The sequence below is a fragment of the Dromaius novaehollandiae genome, chromosome Z (genome assembly GCF_036370855.1).
Source record: "Dromaius novaehollandiae isolate bDroNov1 chromosome Z, bDroNov1.hap1, whole genome shotgun sequence".
NCBI lineage: Eukaryota > Metazoa > Chordata > Aves > Casuariiformes > Dromaiidae > Dromaius > Dromaius novaehollandiae.
Window position 1 is genome coordinate 57,424,954 of NC_088132.1, and position 21,889 is coordinate 57,446,842.

General features: G+C 43.3%; 1 protein-coding gene across 4 annotated transcripts; it reads right to left on the reverse strand.

The window, feature by feature from the left end:
• Positions 1-357: 357 nt before the first annotated feature.
• On the reverse strand, positions 358-21,664 carry LOC112987111 (glucosaminyl (N-acetyl) transferase 4). 4 transcript variants are annotated; one of them, XM_064501561.1, is made up of 5 exons: positions 21,497-21,664; positions 20,144-20,226; positions 15,424-15,631; positions 5,579-5,677; positions 358-3,552 (listed from the first exon to the last, which is right to left on the reverse strand). In XM_064501561.1, the coding sequence occupies exon 5, from the start codon at positions 3,549-3,551 to the stop codon at positions 2,184-2,186; it is 1,368 nt and encodes a 455-aa protein (XP_064357631.1). In that variant the 5' UTR covers position 3,552; positions 5,579-5,677; positions 15,424-15,631; positions 20,144-20,226; positions 21,497-21,664; the 3' UTR covers positions 358-2,183. The 4 variants fall into 4 exon arrangements, with proteins under 4 accessions (XP_064357631.1, XP_064357628.1, XP_064357630.1 ...); XM_064501558.1 differs by lacking the exon at positions 5,579-5,677; XM_064501560.1 differs by lacking the exons at positions 5,579-5,677; positions 20,144-20,226.
• Between the last annotated feature and the right edge of the window lie 225 nt (positions 21,665-21,889).

Here is a 21,889-nt window from a genome sequence, read left to right on the forward strand (position 1 = left end):
ATACATACACATATAGAAATAAGTATATATAACATATATAGATGTATAATATATATATTAAGTATTTTTATGTATTATAAATAAAAATACAAAGCTAGTTTAACTAAATCAAAATTTTAAAATCTATCATTAAACCTCTATTTTTGTGTACAGAAGGCCTAGGTTTGGCTCTCTGGCATCCTAACATCTTCTTTAAATAACCTCTTTCCATATAGGAACTTCCTACATTATTTATAAGTACTAATGTATGAATCTGTAAATACTGTCAATAGTTCATAATCTACAAAGTTTCTATGAATGACAGAAAGTAACAGCCTTGCGGAGACATGGCATGCCACCAAAGTAAGCAACACACACTTTAAAAATAATCCCCATTTATTTGAGAAACAGTACATCAAAGAAATATTTGACCTATGCATTCACAGACTTCATAAATAGTTTTGATAAGCAATTAATACTGTACAACTAACCCACAACAGACATCATCCATCGGTTTCTAAGTGCTTAAGAAGAAGCTCGGTCATTGTTGCTCCCATTTTACTACTGGAACAGCTGAAACAAAGAAGTTAAATGGCTTGCTGGGGTCTCATAGGAAATCAGTGTCAGAAATGGGGGAAAAGGCCCATGACTCCTGACTCTCAAAGCCATTCTCAAGCCACAGAAGACTAAACTGTGATTAAATGTATAAATAAAAGTTGAGACCAAAATCTTACTTGCATTGTCCTTGGTTCTTTCAACTCAAATAAGAAAAAAAGACTTCTCATAGGTACAGCTGATCATTATTGTGGCAGTTTGCGAATAAATAAAATCAGATATTCCAAAGACATTTGTGAGAGGAGGCCCTCTAATAAAAGCCAGATGCTTAGAAATGGTACGGCAGCATTGAGTAAGCTAGATCCCAGGGTCCCCTGAAACCATCAAAACTGAACTTTTTGCAGAACAACGTTCCAGAGAACCCCTCCAAAATGGAAAAGGACATAGCATAGCAGTGAGAAAGCTGCAGGACTGCTTAGCTCCCAGGAGGGCTGGCAGGGGCCCCTGGAAGCACAGGCTGTTTGATATACAATTACTCTAAAGCTGAACCAGGGCTTGGTCAGGCACAGAGCAGCTTGGAATCGTGGCAGCACAAGGCTGTAGGGCTTGTAGAGAAAGCCACTTCTGTACAGGGTCTTCATTTCTGCAATATGGCTATTTTTATGATTACTTCTGGATTTAACATGTTTTACATTTCAGCATAGCACCACACTGCTAAATGCTAATTAGAAATAGCACTTGTCATCCACTGTGTGTAAATATACTGTCTTGAAAATGACTGGGATTTCACAGGAGGATATTTCTACTGAGAGACAGAAATGAAGACAGACATCTGGTGTGGACTTCTACTTTAAGGGGCTCTAGAAACCGCACTTAGGAGCATACTGCTTTGAAAGGATTTCAGTATGTAATACTGCTTCAAGCAATCACCATCAATTTCATAGGTATAGCACAGCATCTCAACACAAACTTCAAAGAGGGAAAAACTAAATGCAGAGATGAGTGGGTAAGAGAGAACAATGCTACTTGTAGTGTAGTACCTAAGAAATTTTCTTCCCTTATATCATCCAGTCATATTCACATTGCAAAGACCTTTGCTAGCTCCCACAAATGGGGAGCTTGGGACTTCAGATCTCTAAGTCAGGCCACATGGCTCATTTGTTCTCATACTTTTCTCTTTTAGTTTTGTCTGGCAGCTGGGCTCTGCCAGTTTTCCTGTGGCAGCAGATATAGAGGTCTTTGTTTCAAACCTTTAAGGAAAACAGAAGTGAAGAAAAAGGGGACCAGCAAACAGACATGTTGGAGTTTCTTAGGAAAGATGTAAATAAACTCAATGTGAAACACATTTCTGAAATATTCCGTTACAGCAGATAGTGCTAGAGCCTCCGAAAGCAAACCTTATCCTTTAAAAATCCCCTTGAAGAACAATTACATGATTATTGTAGCAAGTTAGAGAATAATTAATGAGAAAGGCATGATTTTTCATAAATAAATGACCAGGTATCTGATTCTCCAGAGCCCTGAACTTTATGCAGAATGAACATTTATGAACATTTAATTTGTTAGCATCCTGCAGTAGGTCAAGGCAGAGGAGCTTCAGCCCTGTGCTGTAACAGTACGCAGTACTGGCAGTAGGGATTACAGTGCTGCTATAGTGAGACATTCACAGAACTTCTGTGCAGAAAATAGCTATCAGAGGATAAGTGAACCCACTCTTTCTGTTGTTCTGCCAGTTTTTCTGCCAAGCATTTTATTAAGACAGGGTCTACTTTAGAGTCAAATTTATTGGCAAACCAATGCCCATAATTCATAAGCCACCTTAATTCTGCAGCCCCATAGATGCACACACTGCGAAGGTGGGTACCCGTGCATGGGGGATACAAATGGTCTTCAAGATAATTCCATTTCACCAAACGAGTTTTGCTTTGTAAATCTGTTATATCCTGTGCCGACCTTGGGATTTCCCCAGGGACCCCAGGAACACGTGCAAGAGTGGCCCAGAAATGTTCATCTGGAGAGTAAGTATCCCTTGACCAATCAAAAAAATCTTTTGCGAGAGAGCTTTCAAGAGTATATTGAATAAATGCTCGACTTAAAACAAAATAGGCACTGCCTACAAAAACCTCAATATTATGGGGTGGTGGATTCTTGGAAATGTTGGTTTTCACAGGCATCTGCATGTATTCGTAAGGCACTTTCGTAAGTTCATAGTGATAAGTAAACCGTTCTCTTTTGCTACTGCTTGGCTTTATAGTTTCCAGCATATTTCCCCCACTGAGTTTTTTCAGTTCAGCGACCAACTGGAAATTCGACCTCAAAGGGAAATCTTGGCCACACAAATTAATAACATACTTCCAGCGAACTGAAGAGTCCATCAAATCAGACAGACAATTGAAATCTGCTTGCAGCCTTGAAATATGTGCATACTCCACTGTTTCCAATTTTGATGCAATGAAAATATTGGGGAAACATTTAGCTAGATTGTTCATAGCAGATTTGAAACTTTTTGCTGCTTTTTGGTCATAATGGATGCAGTATATATTTTGACGGCCATACAGTGAATGTATAAGCCTTTCTACCATTATTGCATCTTTATGAACAACTAAAGAATAGGCTAATGGAAAATTCTCTTCCTCTGGAGAAACAGGTTTTAGGTGGTATTTCCTAAGTGTACGATACAGATGGCAATCACTTGTTATTGCTACAATGTCTTCGTCATCTAAATCAATTATATCTTTTCTTCTGATCTCTAAACTCTTACCAATTTCACCTGGATCTTGTTCATATATAGATGAACAATTAATTTCATAATGGAAGTCATTTCTGAGATTGGAATACCTGTTTCTAACATAAGAAGAAGTGCTTAAGAAGTGTTCAACCAAATAAATGCCCTTATGTGGAAAAAAGAGTCTTTCAACATGTAGGAGCTTCAGCAGTGCAAGCAGCCACCCAGTACAACACAGGATGAGAATCTTCTTTCTTGTGGGACATTTGTAGGGACACTTATGTCTCTTCATTCTGTAGGAAGACAGAGATATAATGTATTTTAAATCAGGAACAATACATCAGAGGCTATACAGCTTCTAACAAAGACATGAGCACATTGGCATGGCTGTAGCATAAACACCACCGTAGCAGGACAGGGCACTGGACGTCTGCAAATAGTTTCTTCTGTTTAAATATTCACTGTTCTCATTCATGTTAATTCAAAAACTGGCAGAGTAGTTCCTTACTCGAAATTAGCTGACTAAAAAAAAACAAGTCAGATTTGAGATAGTATCCAACAGAATAAGAGTGTTGGAATAAGACTCCTAGTGTTTATTTTCCAAACCTTTTTTTATTTCTTATGAGCCACCAACTGAGGTACAGCAAACCCCTCTCAGGAAGAAACATGACTGTTCTCTGAGTAGGAAATAGAGTTTATTCTCCTGAGTAACTCCAAGGAATCCAATGGGAGTAGCAAGGGAATCCAGAGAATGCATGCTTAATGATAGGTATTATTATTTTTAAAAATTAAGCATTAAACTGAAAGCTTTAAAAGTCAGCCACTGCATCCTCATTGTCTCTAGCACTGGGGCTGGGCCATGAACATGTCCAAGGGGAAATGAACTTCCTTCTCATCCTCTCCTACAGGGTCTGATATGTCCTAAGTCCCTGTGTCCAGACTTCTGGGCAGTGATGCTAACCTGCCCTGAAGGAGAGAGATGAAACCACAACACCTCCATCCACTGGAGGGAGTATATAACCTAAAGGCAGGAAGGATAGCAGTGAGCAATAGTACATTATCCTGCTCTCTGCGGCATGGTGCAACTCTGGGCTGTGGATTGCAAAAGCATGGATACAGACTCTTTTTATGCAATGGGGTATTTAATAATATACATCTCGGTGTAGCAACTTTCCAACTGCAATGAAAGCTGAATGCAATGATCCTGTTTCCATGCAGTTTTGCTTTTTACCAGCTGACTGCAGACAGCATTGTTGCTATCACTGAATTTAAATTAGACCAGAATTCACATCCAGGTGCAGCATTAGTTTAAAGTCTATTTTCTCTCTTAATGGAACTGCTCATGCACAACAACCTCCAATATCTTCTTTTGAAAAGCAGCTGTTTCAGTATGTTTCAGAGTGAAAGAAATACCTGCCCACTTTGCCAGCTTATGTTCAGAACTGTTATTGGCTTTGACATTTTTTAAGTGCACAATCAGCAGAAGTGTACATGTAAAGTGCTGTAGATGTTATGCAATGCCACTACAGGACCAGAAAGGCTTCAATTCAGAACAGAGTATGAAGTGCAGTAACAACATAGGTATTTGCAAAGAAAAGAGAAGATAAAGGAGGATGGCACATAGTCTCAACAATAGGAGAACCCCTAACCAGTCTACAGCTTGTCTCTAGATCTGTCTACATCAATTACCTCCTGCCTCCCCCCATGTCAGATGCAGGACAGGGGGCGCAGACAGAGCATGGTGTGCTCTGAGGTTCCTGAAGTCATGCAAATGATGATAATGCCATGGCAAAAGGGCCCCTAGTTAGTCCCAGCATTTGAGCTGGGTGGTTGGATGGATCGGCACAATCTTTCTCCTTTAATTCCTGCAAGAAGTGTAATGCAAATACCTGTAAGGCTCTGTGTCATATTCTCAGCTCTACTGACTTCAGTAGCAGCTATGCTTCCACATACAACAGCAAAATGAGCCAAATACTGGGTCTTCCCTTCCCCCTTTCCTCAGTTTTACAGATGCGTTAAGTGGGAAAAAGTGCTGGGACCAAAAGAAGTGACTCAGATGTCTGCAGATTTCACATCTACATGTAAAATCAAGTATTGAGTTGCACGCGCCACACTATCATGAGACTAACTTAGGTATCTTTAAATGTCAGGTCTTACAAGCTGTAGCTGCACGATCAGAATTCAGCCTGTAAAGACTGAACTGTTTCGTTAGTTCTCTCCCAAAAACATCTAAATACATCAGTTCTAGCCAATTACTGTCTAACATCAAGCCTTCTGTTCCTAGGCAAATTAACAAAAAAGCCAATAAGCCACACTTACCCAGCTGAAACTAATCTAAACTTCTGGAGTCTGGTACAATCTGGAGTCAGACCAGGACATGCAAGAAATCACTTTGACGGCACTGAGGATTCCATCTTACTGTTGGTGAGTAAAGGATCAATATTCATACTCCATTCATACCAATATTTGTATAACACAGCTATATCACTATCACTACAGTGGTTCAGACAGTATCAGACCATGCATGAAGGGCCTTTTGAAACTGAACCCTTAAGTCCCATCCCTTAAACACTGTAACATCTCTGCATCAGCGCAGTTTACCACTACCAACACCCCGCTGTCCCTCCTGCTCCATCCACAGACTTATCACTTTAAATTCATATTCTCTGTCATTACCTCCTAGGCACTCCACAGCCAGGACAAGCACATCGTTTTTCGTTATAAGGGCAACAAGTCTGCTCTTTAGGCACACACAGTTTGCCTCAAACGAGGATAAAGATAGTTTCTGCAAGAGACGGGGATTTCTTGAGGAATGATGTGAGACTACGGAATGAGTTTCCCAGGTTAGAAGGGTCCCCACAAATCTCATCAGTTTTTGATTCAAGTGCAAAGCTCTTGTTTCTTAACACGTGCAGCACTTAAAACAAAGCCGCACCCAGACATAGCACAGTGTTGTATACACAGTTCGCCCTGGAGAAGGGGGGAATGAATGGCATGCAACAGACGATAACAGGCTCACCTGAAATGACCCAACATGCCTGGGCAGTAGAAGAGCCTTATCTGAGGTAGCACTGCCCAGGCATCACCTCTGGTTATGCTGTTCATGAATAGTTTTTTCTCTGATGAGAGAAATTTCTCATCAGAGAAATTTTACTATATGCAGGATCAATGTTCCCTCTCTTGTGTAAGAATTTTATATTAGGAAGGGAGCATGGCATTGCCATCTTGCCTTCTTTTGTAAAATGTTTGCACTTTCACTTCTATAAGCATGTGGGAAGACTCCTGAAGAAATCAAGGGAGACTGATCACATCTTGCAGCCCTTATCATATTGCACAGCTGGAATATAAACACTCACAGTGTCTAGCCTGATCAGGGGACTTACTGAGTAGGATGCAAAGTACTGACTGATTCAGAGAAGATAAATGGGGTGTTCTTATTTATCCTTTGCATATGTAACGCAAGAGCAAGCGACGTTCAAAGAAAACTGGTATGCAATAAATACAAGGGAAACACTTTCTTACACAACATGTAATTACAGCCTCTCATAAGGTATCTTAAAGACCATGACTTGGCAGGATTCAGGAAAGAATTAGGCAACCAGCTGGCTAGTGGGAATATCCAGAGTTACATTAGCCAAGACATAAATATAGACGGAAGGCTAAACTCTCTGGAATCATGACATAAGGCAATCACGAGCTGCCAGGAGTTCTGACTGGAAATTTTTACGAACAAAAACTTTTATTCTGACCATTGCTCTGTTCTCTGCATCTGCTTTATCTTTTGTTAGACCCGAATAGTGATCCCTAGTTAGACCCATGACAGAAATAACTGTATTCCACCCAGAGAATGGCTGGGTTTTCCACTGGTGTATTTCTGTCTTTTCTCTCTCTCTTTTATTTTCCTCCCTTCAAGAAGCTGTTTTGAGCAGCTCTATACACCTTCAAACACTTCACATCATTTGGCTTTTGCAAACTGTGCAATTACAAAAAAGAAGTACAAAGTGGCAGAGGGGAAGAACATCACTCTCTCAAGAAAGAGGTCAGCCACAGCCTCCCACCTCCCGAGTGCAAGAGCTGTGCTAGTCGAAGCCAGCAGAATAAACCCTCCCAAAGGGGATCGAGTGAAGACTGAGCCTGCTGCTCTTAAATTCAAATTCTCAGGCCTTACCTCCAATGCACTCCAAGCCAGGCTCAGCTGCCTGTGTCCATTTAGGGCAGTGACACTGGGCTTGGGGAAGGACCAGAAAACACATTATACTCTTCAAGTGGGCAATGGAGCTCCACTCCATCCTACGCACGCCAATTCAGGGTGCACACCTTATCCTTTGGGAGGCCATAGAAGAACTCCAAAGCTCTCCTGTGGCTCACACAACACCCATAAAATCCTATAAAACCCATAAAACAAGAGTATAGGCTTTTTTTTCCCTTTTCCTCAAACACTAGCCAAGCAAACTGGATTCTGACTCACATTACAGCAGAGTAACTTAGGGTTCCATAGTTAAACTGATGGGAAGCCCATAAGAAAGCAGAACGGTAGCTTTCGTCTGCAGCAATTATTCGTTAGTCTCATGAACTCACATGGAGTACTAAAAGTATTGAAAGTTATGAACAGAGCTATAGCCAGCTAAGAAGCTGGGAAGCAAGGCCAAACAGAAAGCAGAAGTATGCTAAAAATGCACATAAGGACAAAAACTAGAATTAGACCTCAGTTTCAACTGACTTACAGCAACAGGGAAAGAGAGAGTTGATATGGAAATACAAAGAGATGGAATAATACATATATGTATGCGTATGCATATGTATACATATGTATATATTGGGTAGCACAGCAAAGGTTTGGGGAAATGAAGTCAAGTACAGATGGATCACCAGAGAATAAATATAGAAGACCTGTTATTTCAATATTCACTTCCTGCTGTCAGCTAGTTGTATAGGAGTTTGTCTTGCTGGTAAAAACTGTTGCTCTTGCTCACCAGTTAGTGAATCTTATTCCAGCATTCTGTAAATACAAATTAACAGCTGGTGAAGCTGCAGAGTACCCAAAAGTGTCATAAACATGAAAAGCAGTATTTGCACCCATACACCATACATAGGTTACCTGCTTGGGTAAATCATATAGCACACCTGACACCAAGCTTGTGCTAGAGCACTTTTACACAGGTAAAAATAAAGAGCACTTAAAGGGTCAGAGAGGCAAATTGATGTGGTGGCTATTTCTCTAATGGTTTTTACTATATGGATTACTATAACACAGAAATGTTGAATTTCTACCGAAAGGCTGTAACCACCTGAAATGTTAACTGCCTGCAAGGTGAAACCCAAGGAAAAGCTAATTATAAGTAAATTAAAACCTGCTTTCAGGATTCTTTTGGGAGGAAAAAAAGCATTAAATCAATTATAATTCTAGCTTGACAGACTCATAGCACTTCAACACAGTACCAGATACCCACTCTGTGGACTTCTCTAAATACATCTTTGGGAGTGGCTAGTCCAGATTTGTCATGAGCAAAGACTGCTGCACATGGGATGTGTATCAGACAGGACACCTACTTAGCAGACGAAAACAACACCCACAGCACCTCACTTCACCCCGTCTCCTTCCCACCCTGATCCAGGAGCAATCCTGGCTCCAGGACTCTTCCTGGGAGTCGAGAGAGGGAAGAGACAGGAATCAGCAGTACAGCACAGCCTCAGACTATTCACTTTTTTCTGTGCCTTCCCTTCCAGCCAGGAGAACATCACCATCTCAGCCTTACCACTCCCTGACTCCTGCAAACAGAAATGCTTGAGAATTTTCACTGTCAGTAACTCAAAGAGTGCAAGAGCTCTAGGCCTTTACAGGCCTGTTTCCCATGTTGCTAGCCCCATAATGCAAGTCAAAAAAACACTCTGAAAAGGGGCTCTCCCTTCACAACTGCTGCTTACATTCAGTGAAAATGGATGAAGGCAAAGTATCCATCCCCCAAGTACAAACTGCAGCTTCTTAGCTTCTTTTATTAAAGAGTATTCTCTGCCCCTGGCTGCAAGGATTGCTGTATTGAAGGTTTCTTTATTCATAAAGCCATGCAAATGCTCAAGATTCAATCTCTGTACAGAAATGAATGAATTAATTAGGAAGAGGAGCAAATTCCATCTGTAGGCACTCGGGCTTCAGGTGGAAGAGCAAAGTGGTTGCTGGGGAGTGGTCCAGCTAAAAGCTTTCACTCACAAACCACAGGCATTAATTACAATTGTTCTGACTGATAGCAAGGCTCTATTGTACCTTTTGTGATATGGAAATTTAGATGGCTATCCCTAAAAGGGTTCAGAAAAGATCAGGTGTGCTGGTAACATCAGATGCAGTCTGAGGATCCTGAATATCTTGGCTACAGCTCCCACTCTGTAAGCTATGTGAATAATTGCGATCTTTCGTTTCACTGGCACTTCCAAAAAAACCAACCATTTTGCCTCAAGTCGATATATTTCTTTCAAACTTGAGAGAAACATTTTCTATTTTAGGATTTTTAATTTAAACAAAACTGAAAAAAGTTCTAAAGAGATCCAATTCTAAACAGGAAAAATGTCAAAGTATATCAGAAATAGCAAAAATCCATGTTTTGACTTCACAGAATCACACAGAATGGTTGCGGTTGGAAGGGACCTCTGGAGATCATCTAGTCCAACCCCAACTTGTTTTGCGGTTTAGCTTTTTTGTTTCAGCACAGATTATTGCCAAAACTATGCTGGATAAGAGCACTGGCTATTTCTTCATTTGCATTTTTCATAATAAAAAAATTGCCTGAAAAAATATTAAATCATTGTCTTATGTCAAAAATTGGTAAAGAGTAGTACTGGCAACCCGGGTCTCCAAGACAAAGTCTAGGAAGAAGTGATGATCTGCCTGCCTAAAAAGCTCTCTTGCAGTTTCAGCTGCATACTGTGTGATTTTTATCACATTCTGATCTAAACAGACTGGGTAAAGCCACTGCGCACTATTACAGAAGTAGCAATGTCATTCCAGGTCAGGTATGTAACTCTCCCATATTACTTAATTTGTATTATTTATAGTTCTGCAACATTGAACATCTAAGATGCTGTGGAAATAATAACAGCAATCAGTGCAAGCTAGATTTAAATTAGCCTTGAATGTACTTACATGAAGTTTCACTGTTTTAATTAAACCACTGCAAAACTGGACCTTTTAAACTTGCGTTTTCTGGGTGCTGTGCAGACAAGTAAATCAGCACGGTTCACCTGCTGAACTGCACATCTGGGACAGCATACAATACCTCCCACCTAGCCCAACATCCCTTCCCTGGAGGAAAGCAGAACTCTAGAAGGCAAAAATGAGTGGGGAAAAGTCACCTTCCCCACTTTGTGCAAGCTCACAACCCTGGAAAAATAGGAGCTGCTGATGCTGCCTGTTGGAGAAGGGACAAAACAGTCAGATATTAACCTGCTGAGTCTGTACATTATATGGGATGTGGTAGTTCAAAGGCAAATTTCTGCTTTAAAGAGCCCTCCTGCAGACATGGAGCACGCAAGTTCATTTATTGGGAACCACATTTGTTACAAGGCCTACATCCACTTGTAATCCTTCAGAATAAAGCCAAGTTTAAAGTACCACTCATATTGATTATAGTGCATGAGAAACTATATACCCATGCTGTGGTGTCGTACATTATTTCCAGGGGATTGCTTGGCATTATCACACAATATCTAGGAATATTTTATGGCAGGTACCAAAAATCAATGTGAGTGAACTTAATTACCTGTAGCACTTCTGAATTGAATTACAGTTTTTGAATTGGATTTGAAAAAAAACAGCAAAGAACTCGTCCTATTTTCTGGTAATAGTACTATGTAAGTGTGACTCATCTTGACCAATGTTTGTCAGACTAAGCACCTGAGCTCCCTCCATGGTCAGTGGAAAGGTATAAGGAACCACAAAGAGCAACGAATTCCTCCCAGAGGAAGGCTGTGAGATGGACTGGGTGAGGTTTCCCCAGGAAAGTCACTGCCTCAATGACTACAGGAGCCAGGACAACAGCCTTAGACTGGATGCCCAGCTTTTGGATCAGCCCCACAAGCTCTGCCAGCTTCACTTACAGTGGCACAGCATAGTCAAAGGATTGCCAGTCTGAAGTACGTTAGCAATTGGCAGCGCTGTAGCAGACCCTGATCTGCCTGTAACACAGCAATAATTCCTCTGCAGAGGCAGAGCAGCTCAAAAGTGACATTCAAGAGCTACAGAGAAAGGCCAGCTTGGAAACTGCTCATGTTGGGAAGAGTCTGGGACTTCTGGAGAACCGAGACTGCCAGCATCCTTCTGCTCTGACTGACAACCCACAGCTTTTCTATCAGTGAGCTTCATTTCTCTTTGAGATTGCCTTACTAGAGAGGGTTAAACAGGAATTTAAACAACCTACAGAAAGGGACAGATTTCCTCTGGCAGAGGAGAGAAACTCACAGGCTGTGGACTCGTGCTGCATCTCTGTTCGAAGGCATGTTTCCACTTTAAGATCCTAATGATTTACATATGGAGGACTCCAGTCCCTGAGAGAGCCTAACGTTTTACTGCTACTCCTCACACTATTATTTTTGTTTCCATAAATTGCATGTACACAGAGTAACAGCAAATCCCAGTTTTTATAACTCAACAATGCCAACATCGTTTTTGTACAGAAGGAGTTTGCAGCTCCCTTCGCTCTGCAGCAGTAACAAATAACTGACTTTCACCTTCCTCTTGTCCTGCACAGTGAGTCTTACCAGCAACCTACACAACCAGTCACCTCTCGTATCCCTGTATCAGCAGTACAAATCGGAAGACCATGAAAACCAATTGCCTTTCTCCCTGCAAAAAGATACCGGACCCCTCCATCACTGCAGAATCAGCCCCAGGCCCTTCAGAAGCCTCTCCTCCTATCTGGCGAATGACTCATGTATGGCTATTAGAAACAGCCTGCTTGGGAATTAACCAGTTGCCAAATAGCTATTCCTTTAAAGTAAGAGCCACATTATTCAAGGTACTTTTCTTTAATTCAAAAGTCAAAGACCTTTGGACATTACCATTTTAACTTCTACTCTTTTCGCCTTCTCCTCATCTACCAAAAGCTCCTGCAGGGCAATGACAACCAAGAAAACCAGCAAGAGTTCAGAGACTACTTCTGCTCAAGATCATGAATATTTTTCAGGCCTAAAAAGCACCTGATTAAAAGTTTGGTTTAACCAGTCTGAGAAAGCAAACATGTCATGGCACAAAAGTTACTTGTGCACCCTTCTTCCAACTTTTCCTATGCACTGTGGATGCATTTCCAGTTTCTCTTTGTTTAAATTAGCCTGCTGTATTAGGAGCTCATCTACCACCGGTTATTTGAGGTTATACAGAATTTTGCAAATCCCCACCACTTTATTCTGTTTCCTCATTGCACCTTTTCTGTTATAGCTTGTACTGCAGTAAATACAAGTGCTTCAGTCATTAAGTTAGAAGCTGCCAGGTAGATCTATACAGCCCGCAAGCCCTCTGGATGTTCTCAGCAGGGAGGAGCTGTCACAAACCACCCTCGGTCCCTCATGGGAAGCCCAGAGTCGAAGCAGCTGAGATGAACGGGAAGCCTCCCCACTGGCAAAAGGGTGAAGAGGGTGTTTTTGTCTGCTGACACTGCAGGGTTCCCTATTCAGAACAGGCTGGCAACATACAGCCTGGGGAAAAGGGGAGGAGGTCCATGCACAGCACCGAGAGCAACGGAGTCAGCACAGGCAGAGCTATCTAAGGAAGCTCACAATGTGTCTGCCTACAATAATCAATGTATTACAACTTTCCTGAGGAACATAAAATACATATCAGTTACTATCCACCGGCCCTCTTATTCTATCCTCTGCCAGTCCTTCCTGAAGGATATTGTACTTGTTCTCTGAGTAAATACAATTTAGAGTTCAGGTTCCAACTATGTGGAGATACAGGAAAACAAAAGCCACAAACTCCCTTAAAGTGTATCCCTACCTATTTTATACTACTTTTCCACTTTGGTGACACCCATCTGAGAGGCCTGTGGCTCTCAACAGTTGCCAATGCTTTTTGGTGCCATGCCAGACAGACAGCTGGCAGGAACCAGCTCTTCGTCCACATAGCCCATGTCAGGTCAGCTTGGGAGTGGTTACACCAGAGCAGGGAGTGGCAAGGCACATTGGCTGCTCCCAAAATAAGGATTCTTGGACAATTCAAGCAATAAGTAGGCAATACTCTCTCCTCAGTGTGTCTGAAATACACAGCACTCACTGAAAATACTACTGCGGGGCAACATGATTTTGTGCTTGCCACACACTGAAAGTTAAGCGAAATGGTAAGAACTGAATGCGAGTCTGTGAAAGGAAAGAGACCCAGCAGATGCAGGGGAATCGGAGAGTGCCCACCCCATTATATTGCTTTTTTCCCCATGCAAAAGCGCTTCTTTAGATGCACTGCAGAACCAGGCTCCTCATTCATCGTTTTTGTAAAGAAAAGGGAACAGAGGCTGAGAAAAGTAAGAGCATCAGAACAGAAGTCGGGAAATGATGAAAGAGGAGAATGGAGAGAGGGATCAACAATGTGCTTTCATGTAGGCAGCATTAAAACAAAACGCAAACAGAGCAGCAAAACAGGTGCTTTGTCTGACATACATGCTACTCCTCCATCCCTCAAAGGTCTCTGAGGAAAAACCAGTGTCTACACTTTTCTTTGAAAACCAGGACATAGTGTATTTCAGTACAATCAACAGCATTACCATCTAATAGCAGGAACAAGAAGAACACTTCTCTGTCCTCTAGGCAAAAAGTCTTTGGGAAAAGACCTCCTCTCTTCTCTCTCTGCTAAAAGATCTCTCTTTGCTTAATACACTCCTGCTCCTCACAGCAATGCAAATTTGCCTGCTTCCATTAACAGCTTTGCAGAAGGAAGCAGCTAGTTCCTTCTGTTTTTCCCTCTACTCCGTACAAATCAAGTCAGTTGATAGGTCTCTGGGGGAGGTAGAAGAGACAATGCTCCCAGGAAGCTGGGAAAGGAGAAAAGTAGTGATGAGCTTTGCTAAGCAATTTTTTTTTTTTTTGGTGAACTGTCTGGCTGAGGAAAACTCTCATCTCCAGTTGATCATTTCATGCTGCTAGCTGGGAAAGTTAATTTATTCATGTATTAGTATATATTGCTGCTAGCTGGTTATTTTCATTGCAAATTTATGTATTGATAGTGATCTCAGAGCTTCTGTAGGAGTACTATTTATTGGCATTAAATCTAGATAAGTTGATTCTATCAAGTTTGTCCGTTTTTCCACCCAATTTTCAGACTTGCATTTCCCCGCACTGGGTCATGCAAGAAGACAGCAGCACAAGAGAGATGTGAACCTGGGTCTGCTGCCTCCCCAGATAATCTGGAGTTCTTTGCAAAAACTTTTGCTTGATGCTGCTCTGGTGTAGGCCTAAAAAAATCTTTAGGCAAATCCCTTGGTATGCCCCAAACTATTCTGTCCTGCCAGCTGGAGGATTTGCATCCCCATTAGAGCAAAGCACTGTTTAGAAAGCCCATGGATAGTTACAGAAACTCTCAAGACTGACTGTTTAGAAGCTCAGTATTTAAGTTTTCTAGACCTGACTTTAAGAAATGGGAGTATTTACACTTTCTAAGGACTTCAGTGCACCATAAAGACTGGAGTCAGATAAAAAAAAAAAACAAAGAACCCCCCCCCCCCCCCAGCTAAATAGAGTTTACTCTCTGCTTATTTGGGCAATATAGAGTTTTAGTGCTTCTGTCCAACCCATCTGAGAGTATAAAACAGTAACAATAATATGGTGGAGTGAGGGTTAACCTTTACCCCCAAACTACTGCATAACATAAAAATCAAGCCCAAAGGGCCAGAACCTGTATACATTGGCAAGAGGGATCACTGTAACAGAGGGTGGAAGTTTCCTGCTAGAAAGGGAGGCAGGAGAAACTGCACAGTGCTCTAGAAGAGCTGCAGTTAACAGCTCAATACCTTTCTCCATTTCTCCAAACAATTCTTTGGTAATCACTTCACATCTCTACCAAGCCCCTTGCAGAAGCTCTTCTGTGAACCCTAGCTGTAAATCACATATTTCACGTCATTTCCTCCCAAGTCAAAGTCTTCACAATTCAAGTTGTCAAATCAGTAACATCACTGAAGTGTCAGACCTACCTCCTGGACTTTGCTTTAATATCTTTCCTTTGCAAAGTTCTTTAGGAAGCTTTGCCCAAGAAGAACCACACAGGCACAACCAAGTCGGTGGTTAAACAAAGTCTGATTGCCTGCTCCATCCTGCTGGTAGCCACAGCACTCAGGTTTATCTATGTTTCAAGCGAGTACGAAGCCGTATGAACATGAGTAGCAGGGACAACATTATTGCCTGCAAAGATAGAAAAAAGAAAGCATAAAATGTTAGCTGAAAAGTAGTGACTATAGAAGATTTGTATGATAAGCCACAGAAGCCATTATTTGTATAATAAGCATATATCTTTATTATGCTTACTCACATAGTATTTCTAAGCATCAAGAAGATGGAAAAAAAACATACAAAGAATAAATCATGTCAAAGCATCCTAGTTTCCTTCTACAACAGGGTAACAGAACTTGTGGAGAGGGAAAAAAGCACCAGACGTGATGAGTCTGTGTCAAAAGTCCAACTGAAAACAAGATTTGCAGAGCATTTTCACAAGCCAGCTGGGGAAGTGTAGAGTACACTGGACCTACAAAGCTGCTAAGATGAGCTTCCATCCTGAGACACACCAACAGAAATGAGGTGACACACAGGGCCCAAGCTAGCAGGCTCAGCTGGATCCACAATGAGCCCTTGCAGGCTAGCTACAGATGGAGTGGACCTGTTCTAGTAAAGGCCAAGGGCCCTCTCTCCGCTCACTGGAGCCTTCATTCATACAGTGTGTTGGTAGTCTGAAGTCCCAGCGACATGGATTCAGCAAGAATGTGCTACCTATGATCTTCAACCAGCCACAAAGACAGGAGTGAGAGCTCATTTTCTGAGTGGGCTGGTTTCAGTCTTATGGATCCTTCAACTTCACATCTCAAAGACCTTCCTCATTCCACAGGGTAAAATAGCTTCGTTAGGGAGGCAGGACCAGAAATTTCAGCTACTGTTATTATATGTATAGTCCTGGTGATACTTTTTGAAACTTCGTTTAGATAAGATGATCTGCATTGCAAGATCAGGTATATATGATTACCTTATATGGTATATGATGTCTCATATATGGTGAGAAACATATTTTTATTGTACAGCTACACTTCATGTGTTTAATGGTTATAAAGAAATTTGAGGAACTATAAATTGCACTATCCGTATGTACCACAAACAAATATCACAGTATTTTCCCTTGAGAAGAGCACAGTAGGTGTACTTCTTAGATGCTTGTGTTTATACATTTCAAAGACCAAAAGAATTCTCCCCTTCTCCATCCAGAATTCAACCAAGGTATTTTGCATACCAACCTCATTTTCATCATCAGCCTTTCAGTTCATATGGATTTATAAATTGCACATCTCTGTACCATGGAGCTTATTATTTGTGCACCATTCTCCCATTTGGCAGAAATAGACATAGCTGACTCATAATCTCCAAAGAGAGTTTTGGGTACTGCAGATCCACACATCCTCTAATATTCAAATTCCCCTTGGAACCAGCAGTCCTGACATAGCTTGATGGACCTAGTGCAGAGAATTCATAGGGCAGGAATAGCGTCCGAATTCCTGCTTAACATCTGCCACTCCCTACATGCATCGAACACGCTGCTGCATGACAGTAGCTGACTGGGGTCAACTTTACACCTCTGTGGTGTCATGGGGGAAGAAACAGCTGACAATTGTATCAATATTATCAACTGATAAAAATTTAGGAACATGGAAATTACAGAGATTACAGGAACTTCCTACAAGATAAAAGTTCCCAGCACATGCAAAATCAGAAAAGGTCTTCAGGTAACTGTGCTACTTCTGCAGGAGATTTGGGCTGCCAACTTTTCCCTGCCTGAAAAACAGACATACAAAAAGCCCTTCGCCAAACAATGCTGCACCACAAAAAGGCATGCAGATCAATCGTGTTCTGCATACATCAACCCAAAAGGAAAAGGTCCTTTATTAATGTCAGTGAATCCTGCCCAGGCCTGTGGGCTAACTTCCTGACATATTTGGCAAGCCGTATCACTGTTAAACAGTAAGACAGAGCACAAGGACATCCACATTTTCAATGGTGATCAGAGCTGATTCATACTCCATCACCTGGGGTATGGAATGGCTACTTAATAAAATATCTATCTTTGCATGATGTGATTTGAGAACTACAGTTTCTTCAGAGTTGTCCTTATAATACTTGAAGTAGAGAGACCTGCACATAGCATTTTGTAACATTGCAAATCCCTGTGAACTGCTGTTCCTTTTTTAATTTTTCAGTGAGAGATCTGATGAGGCTTAACTTGTTGACAGAGTTATACGAAACTTATCTCCCTTGCCGGATATGGTGCCCTGCAGTTTATGTTCCAGAAATGAGCTTTTTGTGACTCTTCTGCCGCACCTCTTAGTTCCTGTCCGACTGATATTTTCTGTGAAACCTCAAATACTAAATAGTCACTGTATGACTTCTCATGCCTATCTGTAGCTGTAATAGCTAGGCACACACCAAAAACTCCTGCTAAAATCCTTTTAGCACCATCTATTAACCAGACCAAATATATTCCATCAGACAGCCTAGAGATCACGCATCAGGACAGCTCCCATTCCTTACCATCTTTCTACCTAAAGTTGCATTGTTTGTTGTGTATGTACACAAGAGTTATGTCAGTACCTTTTCAGTGTTCAATTCCTAGCTCTGAACCACATCTAACATGTTCCCAAAATCTCTGTTTTGCCTGTATCTACCCTTCCTGAAATCTTTCTGCTGAAGTCTGAAAATGCTCTGTTTCTGTTCTGCTAATTGACATACTACCACAAGGAAGAACCATTCTCATAAGTATTTTTCTTGAAATTATACTGTATGCTGTGGACACCCAATTACACCCTCAACCACAGCTGGCCAGGCTAATCAGCTAACAGACAGACACGATCTGTGTGACCAACAACCTTCAGACTCACGTTTGTTCCCAACAAAAGTTTCAACATCTTCTAGGCCTTTCTGAATCCTATACATTAGCACTCAGCAGTTTCTTTACGCCTAATGACGGCATCTGGCTTGACCCTTTGTACTTTTTGAAATTTACCTTTGGTTAACTCTTCCTGGGTCACCTGGACTACTTCTGAAGAATTTCAGAGATCTAGTCTAAGCCAATAAGCCACTTTGAAGATGATAACAGACAGTCTGGTGGCTAACTAGCATAATTTGCTCATATTAAGCCAACAAATAGCATGTGCAATGCAGGTTATCATCCAGAAAGTCCAGGAAATCATAATTCAAGTGGATTTCAGTGTCCAGTCCCCTTTCCCACATTCCTACTGTAATCTCAGCACAACAAGTGTTGTGTCAACATGAGCAATGCAAAACATAGCCAAGATTCCCTTACCACCATTACTGCTTTTCAAAAGCGATAGTTGTGGAGAACAGACAAGGCACTGTTCACTCCAAAGGCCTGCTGAAGAGGGGAAGGTATCACTGTTCACAGATGGGGAGTGGGACCGGGCGTAGGCCAGGTAGTCTCTCCCTGCCTGTGGACACACGCCCCAGCTTGCGCAGGGTACAATAACAATGCCTTTGTCACCACCTCCGCTGTTATCTGCTACCAACCACTTGCGGCCTAAACTAATGTCAAGAGCCTGACCCACACCAAAGCTGCCTCATAAATCAAGTGAAAAGGGGAATTAATATCTACAACTACATGCTGATCAGGCATGAGAACCCATGATGGGGGGCCTCCACTATTTAGTTCTCTAAATCTGAAGGGTGGAAACCTTTGTCACAAGTTTTCATTAATTTCTTTTCCCTTCCCTTTTGAAAACCCAGCCAGCGGGTTGAGCCCAGAGGAGTGTGTCAGAGTGACATAGGTCCTGACTACTGATAAGGACGTCAAGAAACCTAATCACAATAGACATGCGCCTTAGAAGCATATGTGATAATAACAACAGCTCTTTGGAGCTCCCTCTCGGCTGGTCTGGGACCCCCCCCCCCTTATTGTGTCCTGCACACTCAAGACCCCCCCGCAACGTGGAACAGGTCGTATTATCCCTGCTTGCTCTGTATGTAGTGTAGTGTGTTATTTTTTTTTACCCTGTTAAATACAGAACTTGCTATATTGTTTAAACTCTCTTGCTTAAGGATACTGGTGTACTTAATAAATATCTGAAACCTGATAACCGCCTGGCTGTTTACTCAGTGAAGCGTTATAGGAAAATATGTGTCACCCCGCTGGCCACGAGCGGTGTTCATGACAGTAGTCCTTCATAATTACCCATTTTATGAATCGTGCATCAAAAAAGCATTAGACAGTGTTGTTAACTACCTTTAAATGCCTTTACAAGTGGACAGCATATACCAACCCACCAGTCTCAGGTAGAGAAGACCAAAAGTCATAGGTGCACAAATATAGTGGCATTTCACTTTCCTTTCAACAACTGTCTTGGAAAAGCTACATGTATGAGAGGAGAGGCACATCAGATCCCACATATAGGGTACCCAAAAGCAGACGCTTGGGAAGAGGGGAAAGAACAGAAACAGCGCAAGCACATTCCAACTTTTTTTCCACATATTCTTTCAGCCTCCACTTATGGCTCAGAAGTTTACAAAGCCGCTGCATGGGGCTACATCTTTTTATTTTGGAGTGTCCAATGTATTTTTCCTCCAGGAATTTGTCCAGTTGCTTTTGAACTCACGTAAATTTTCTGACATCCAAAAGACTGCAGGGCAAAGCACTCTATGGCTGACCTGGGTATTGTGTAAAAGAACATCTTTTTTGCTTGTTTTGTATCTTCCACCTTTTAGTGTCACTTGACTGTTGTAATCTTGTTCTGAAAAACAGCAAACAACTGTTCTTGATTCACCACCTTCACTCCAGTGAGAGGTTTATCTACCACATCCCCACTCAGCCATTTCTCTTCCAGGCTACCAAATACAAAAAGGTTAGCAAAAAACAAATAAAAAAGAATTAAGCCAATTAATTCTGAGTTAAAGAAATTTATTTTAACATGCTGATTTATGGACTAGATGTTTAGAACAATTTAGGGGACATCCAAGGGAGCACATCTGCAGGTGGGGCACACTGGAATAGTTAACCTCAAAAGCCATCTCACATAAATCTTCAAGGAAAGCTCCCTTTAAAGTCTCCCTCCACAAGCTTTCCTCTGGGACCAGTCAGTCAGCTTCACCCCATAAAGAGACACAAACTGCTGCTTTCTCTATTTGAGGGAAATATGTTTTCTTTCTTAGTGTTTTGTTACTCTCATTTCCCCACAAGAAAAAATGCCCTCTTCCTGCCCTGAAGAACAGTAGGTATACTCGGCGTATTAAATGAAGCAACAGATTAACAGCGCGTTCTTTAGCAATTTCCTGAGAGATGACAAAACATCAGAAACTTCAGTCAACACCATAACAAACTCGGTTTGTTACAAAACCGCATGTTAAGTAGATATAATTGACTGCTGTTGCTCAAGAAAAGCCTCTGGCTCTCGCAGCTGCGCGCACCTCCCGCGAATCGGACGAGGCGCACTCGCAGCGCGGGTCTGGAGCCAGGGCATACACCTGCCACAGCCTGCGAAACCACCGGCCCCTTTTTTATTATTTTTCTCCCGAGCCATAAAATCCCCCTGCAATTAACTTCGGAGTCCCGCCGCGTATTCTCGGCGGAGCTCCCCGGCGGCGCCCGCCGCCCCGACCGCTCTCCCCGCGCCGCCGCCCCCAGCCCCGGCGGCCGCGGGCAGCCCGCAGCCCCGCCGCGCAGCCCCGCTCCGCCGCCGCCTGCCCCCTCCCCGCCGCGCGCCCGCGGCGGCCCCCTCTTCCTCCGCGCCAAACTCCGCCGCGCTGGCCGAGCCTCCAAGTCTGCGGCAGCCGCGGGGCAGCGCGGAGGCGCCCGGCTCCGGAAGGGAGCGGCGCTGCGAGGGGGGGACGGGGAAGGGGGGACGGGGAAGGGGAGGGCGGGAGCCGCTGCCCCAGCGCGCGAAAAGTTGGGGCTGCGCGGGGCGCGCCTCGCCCCGCCCCGCCCCGCGCCGGGCTCCCCCGCGGCAGCCCCGCTCCCGCCGCGCTGCCCTGCCCTGCCCTGCCCGCGGCGCGGCGCGCACTCACCGCAGCGGAGCGGGGCCGGGCCGGGCCGTCCCGTCCCGGGCGGCAGCTGCCGGCAGGACGCGCGCTGCCGCCGCTGCCCTGCTCGGAGTGCGGCGTGCGGATGTGGGGTGTGTGTGTGTATGTGTGTGTGTGCGCGCGGGTGCGCGAGCGTGTGCGGCCACACAGCGCCCCATGACGTGGTGGAAAGAGGAGGGGCCGCTGCCCGCCCGGCAACCTGGCGGGGCGGCGGCGGCGCTCCCCGGGAGCGGGGCGGCGGCAACGGGCAGCGCTGCCCGGCGGGCGCCCCGCTGCCCTCCGGCGGCCTCGCGGCCCCTCGTCCGACCGCCCGCTGCCGCCGTGCAAAGCCCAGCCGGCGGCGCGGACCTGCCTCCCCCGCTGCTGCCACCGAGCAAG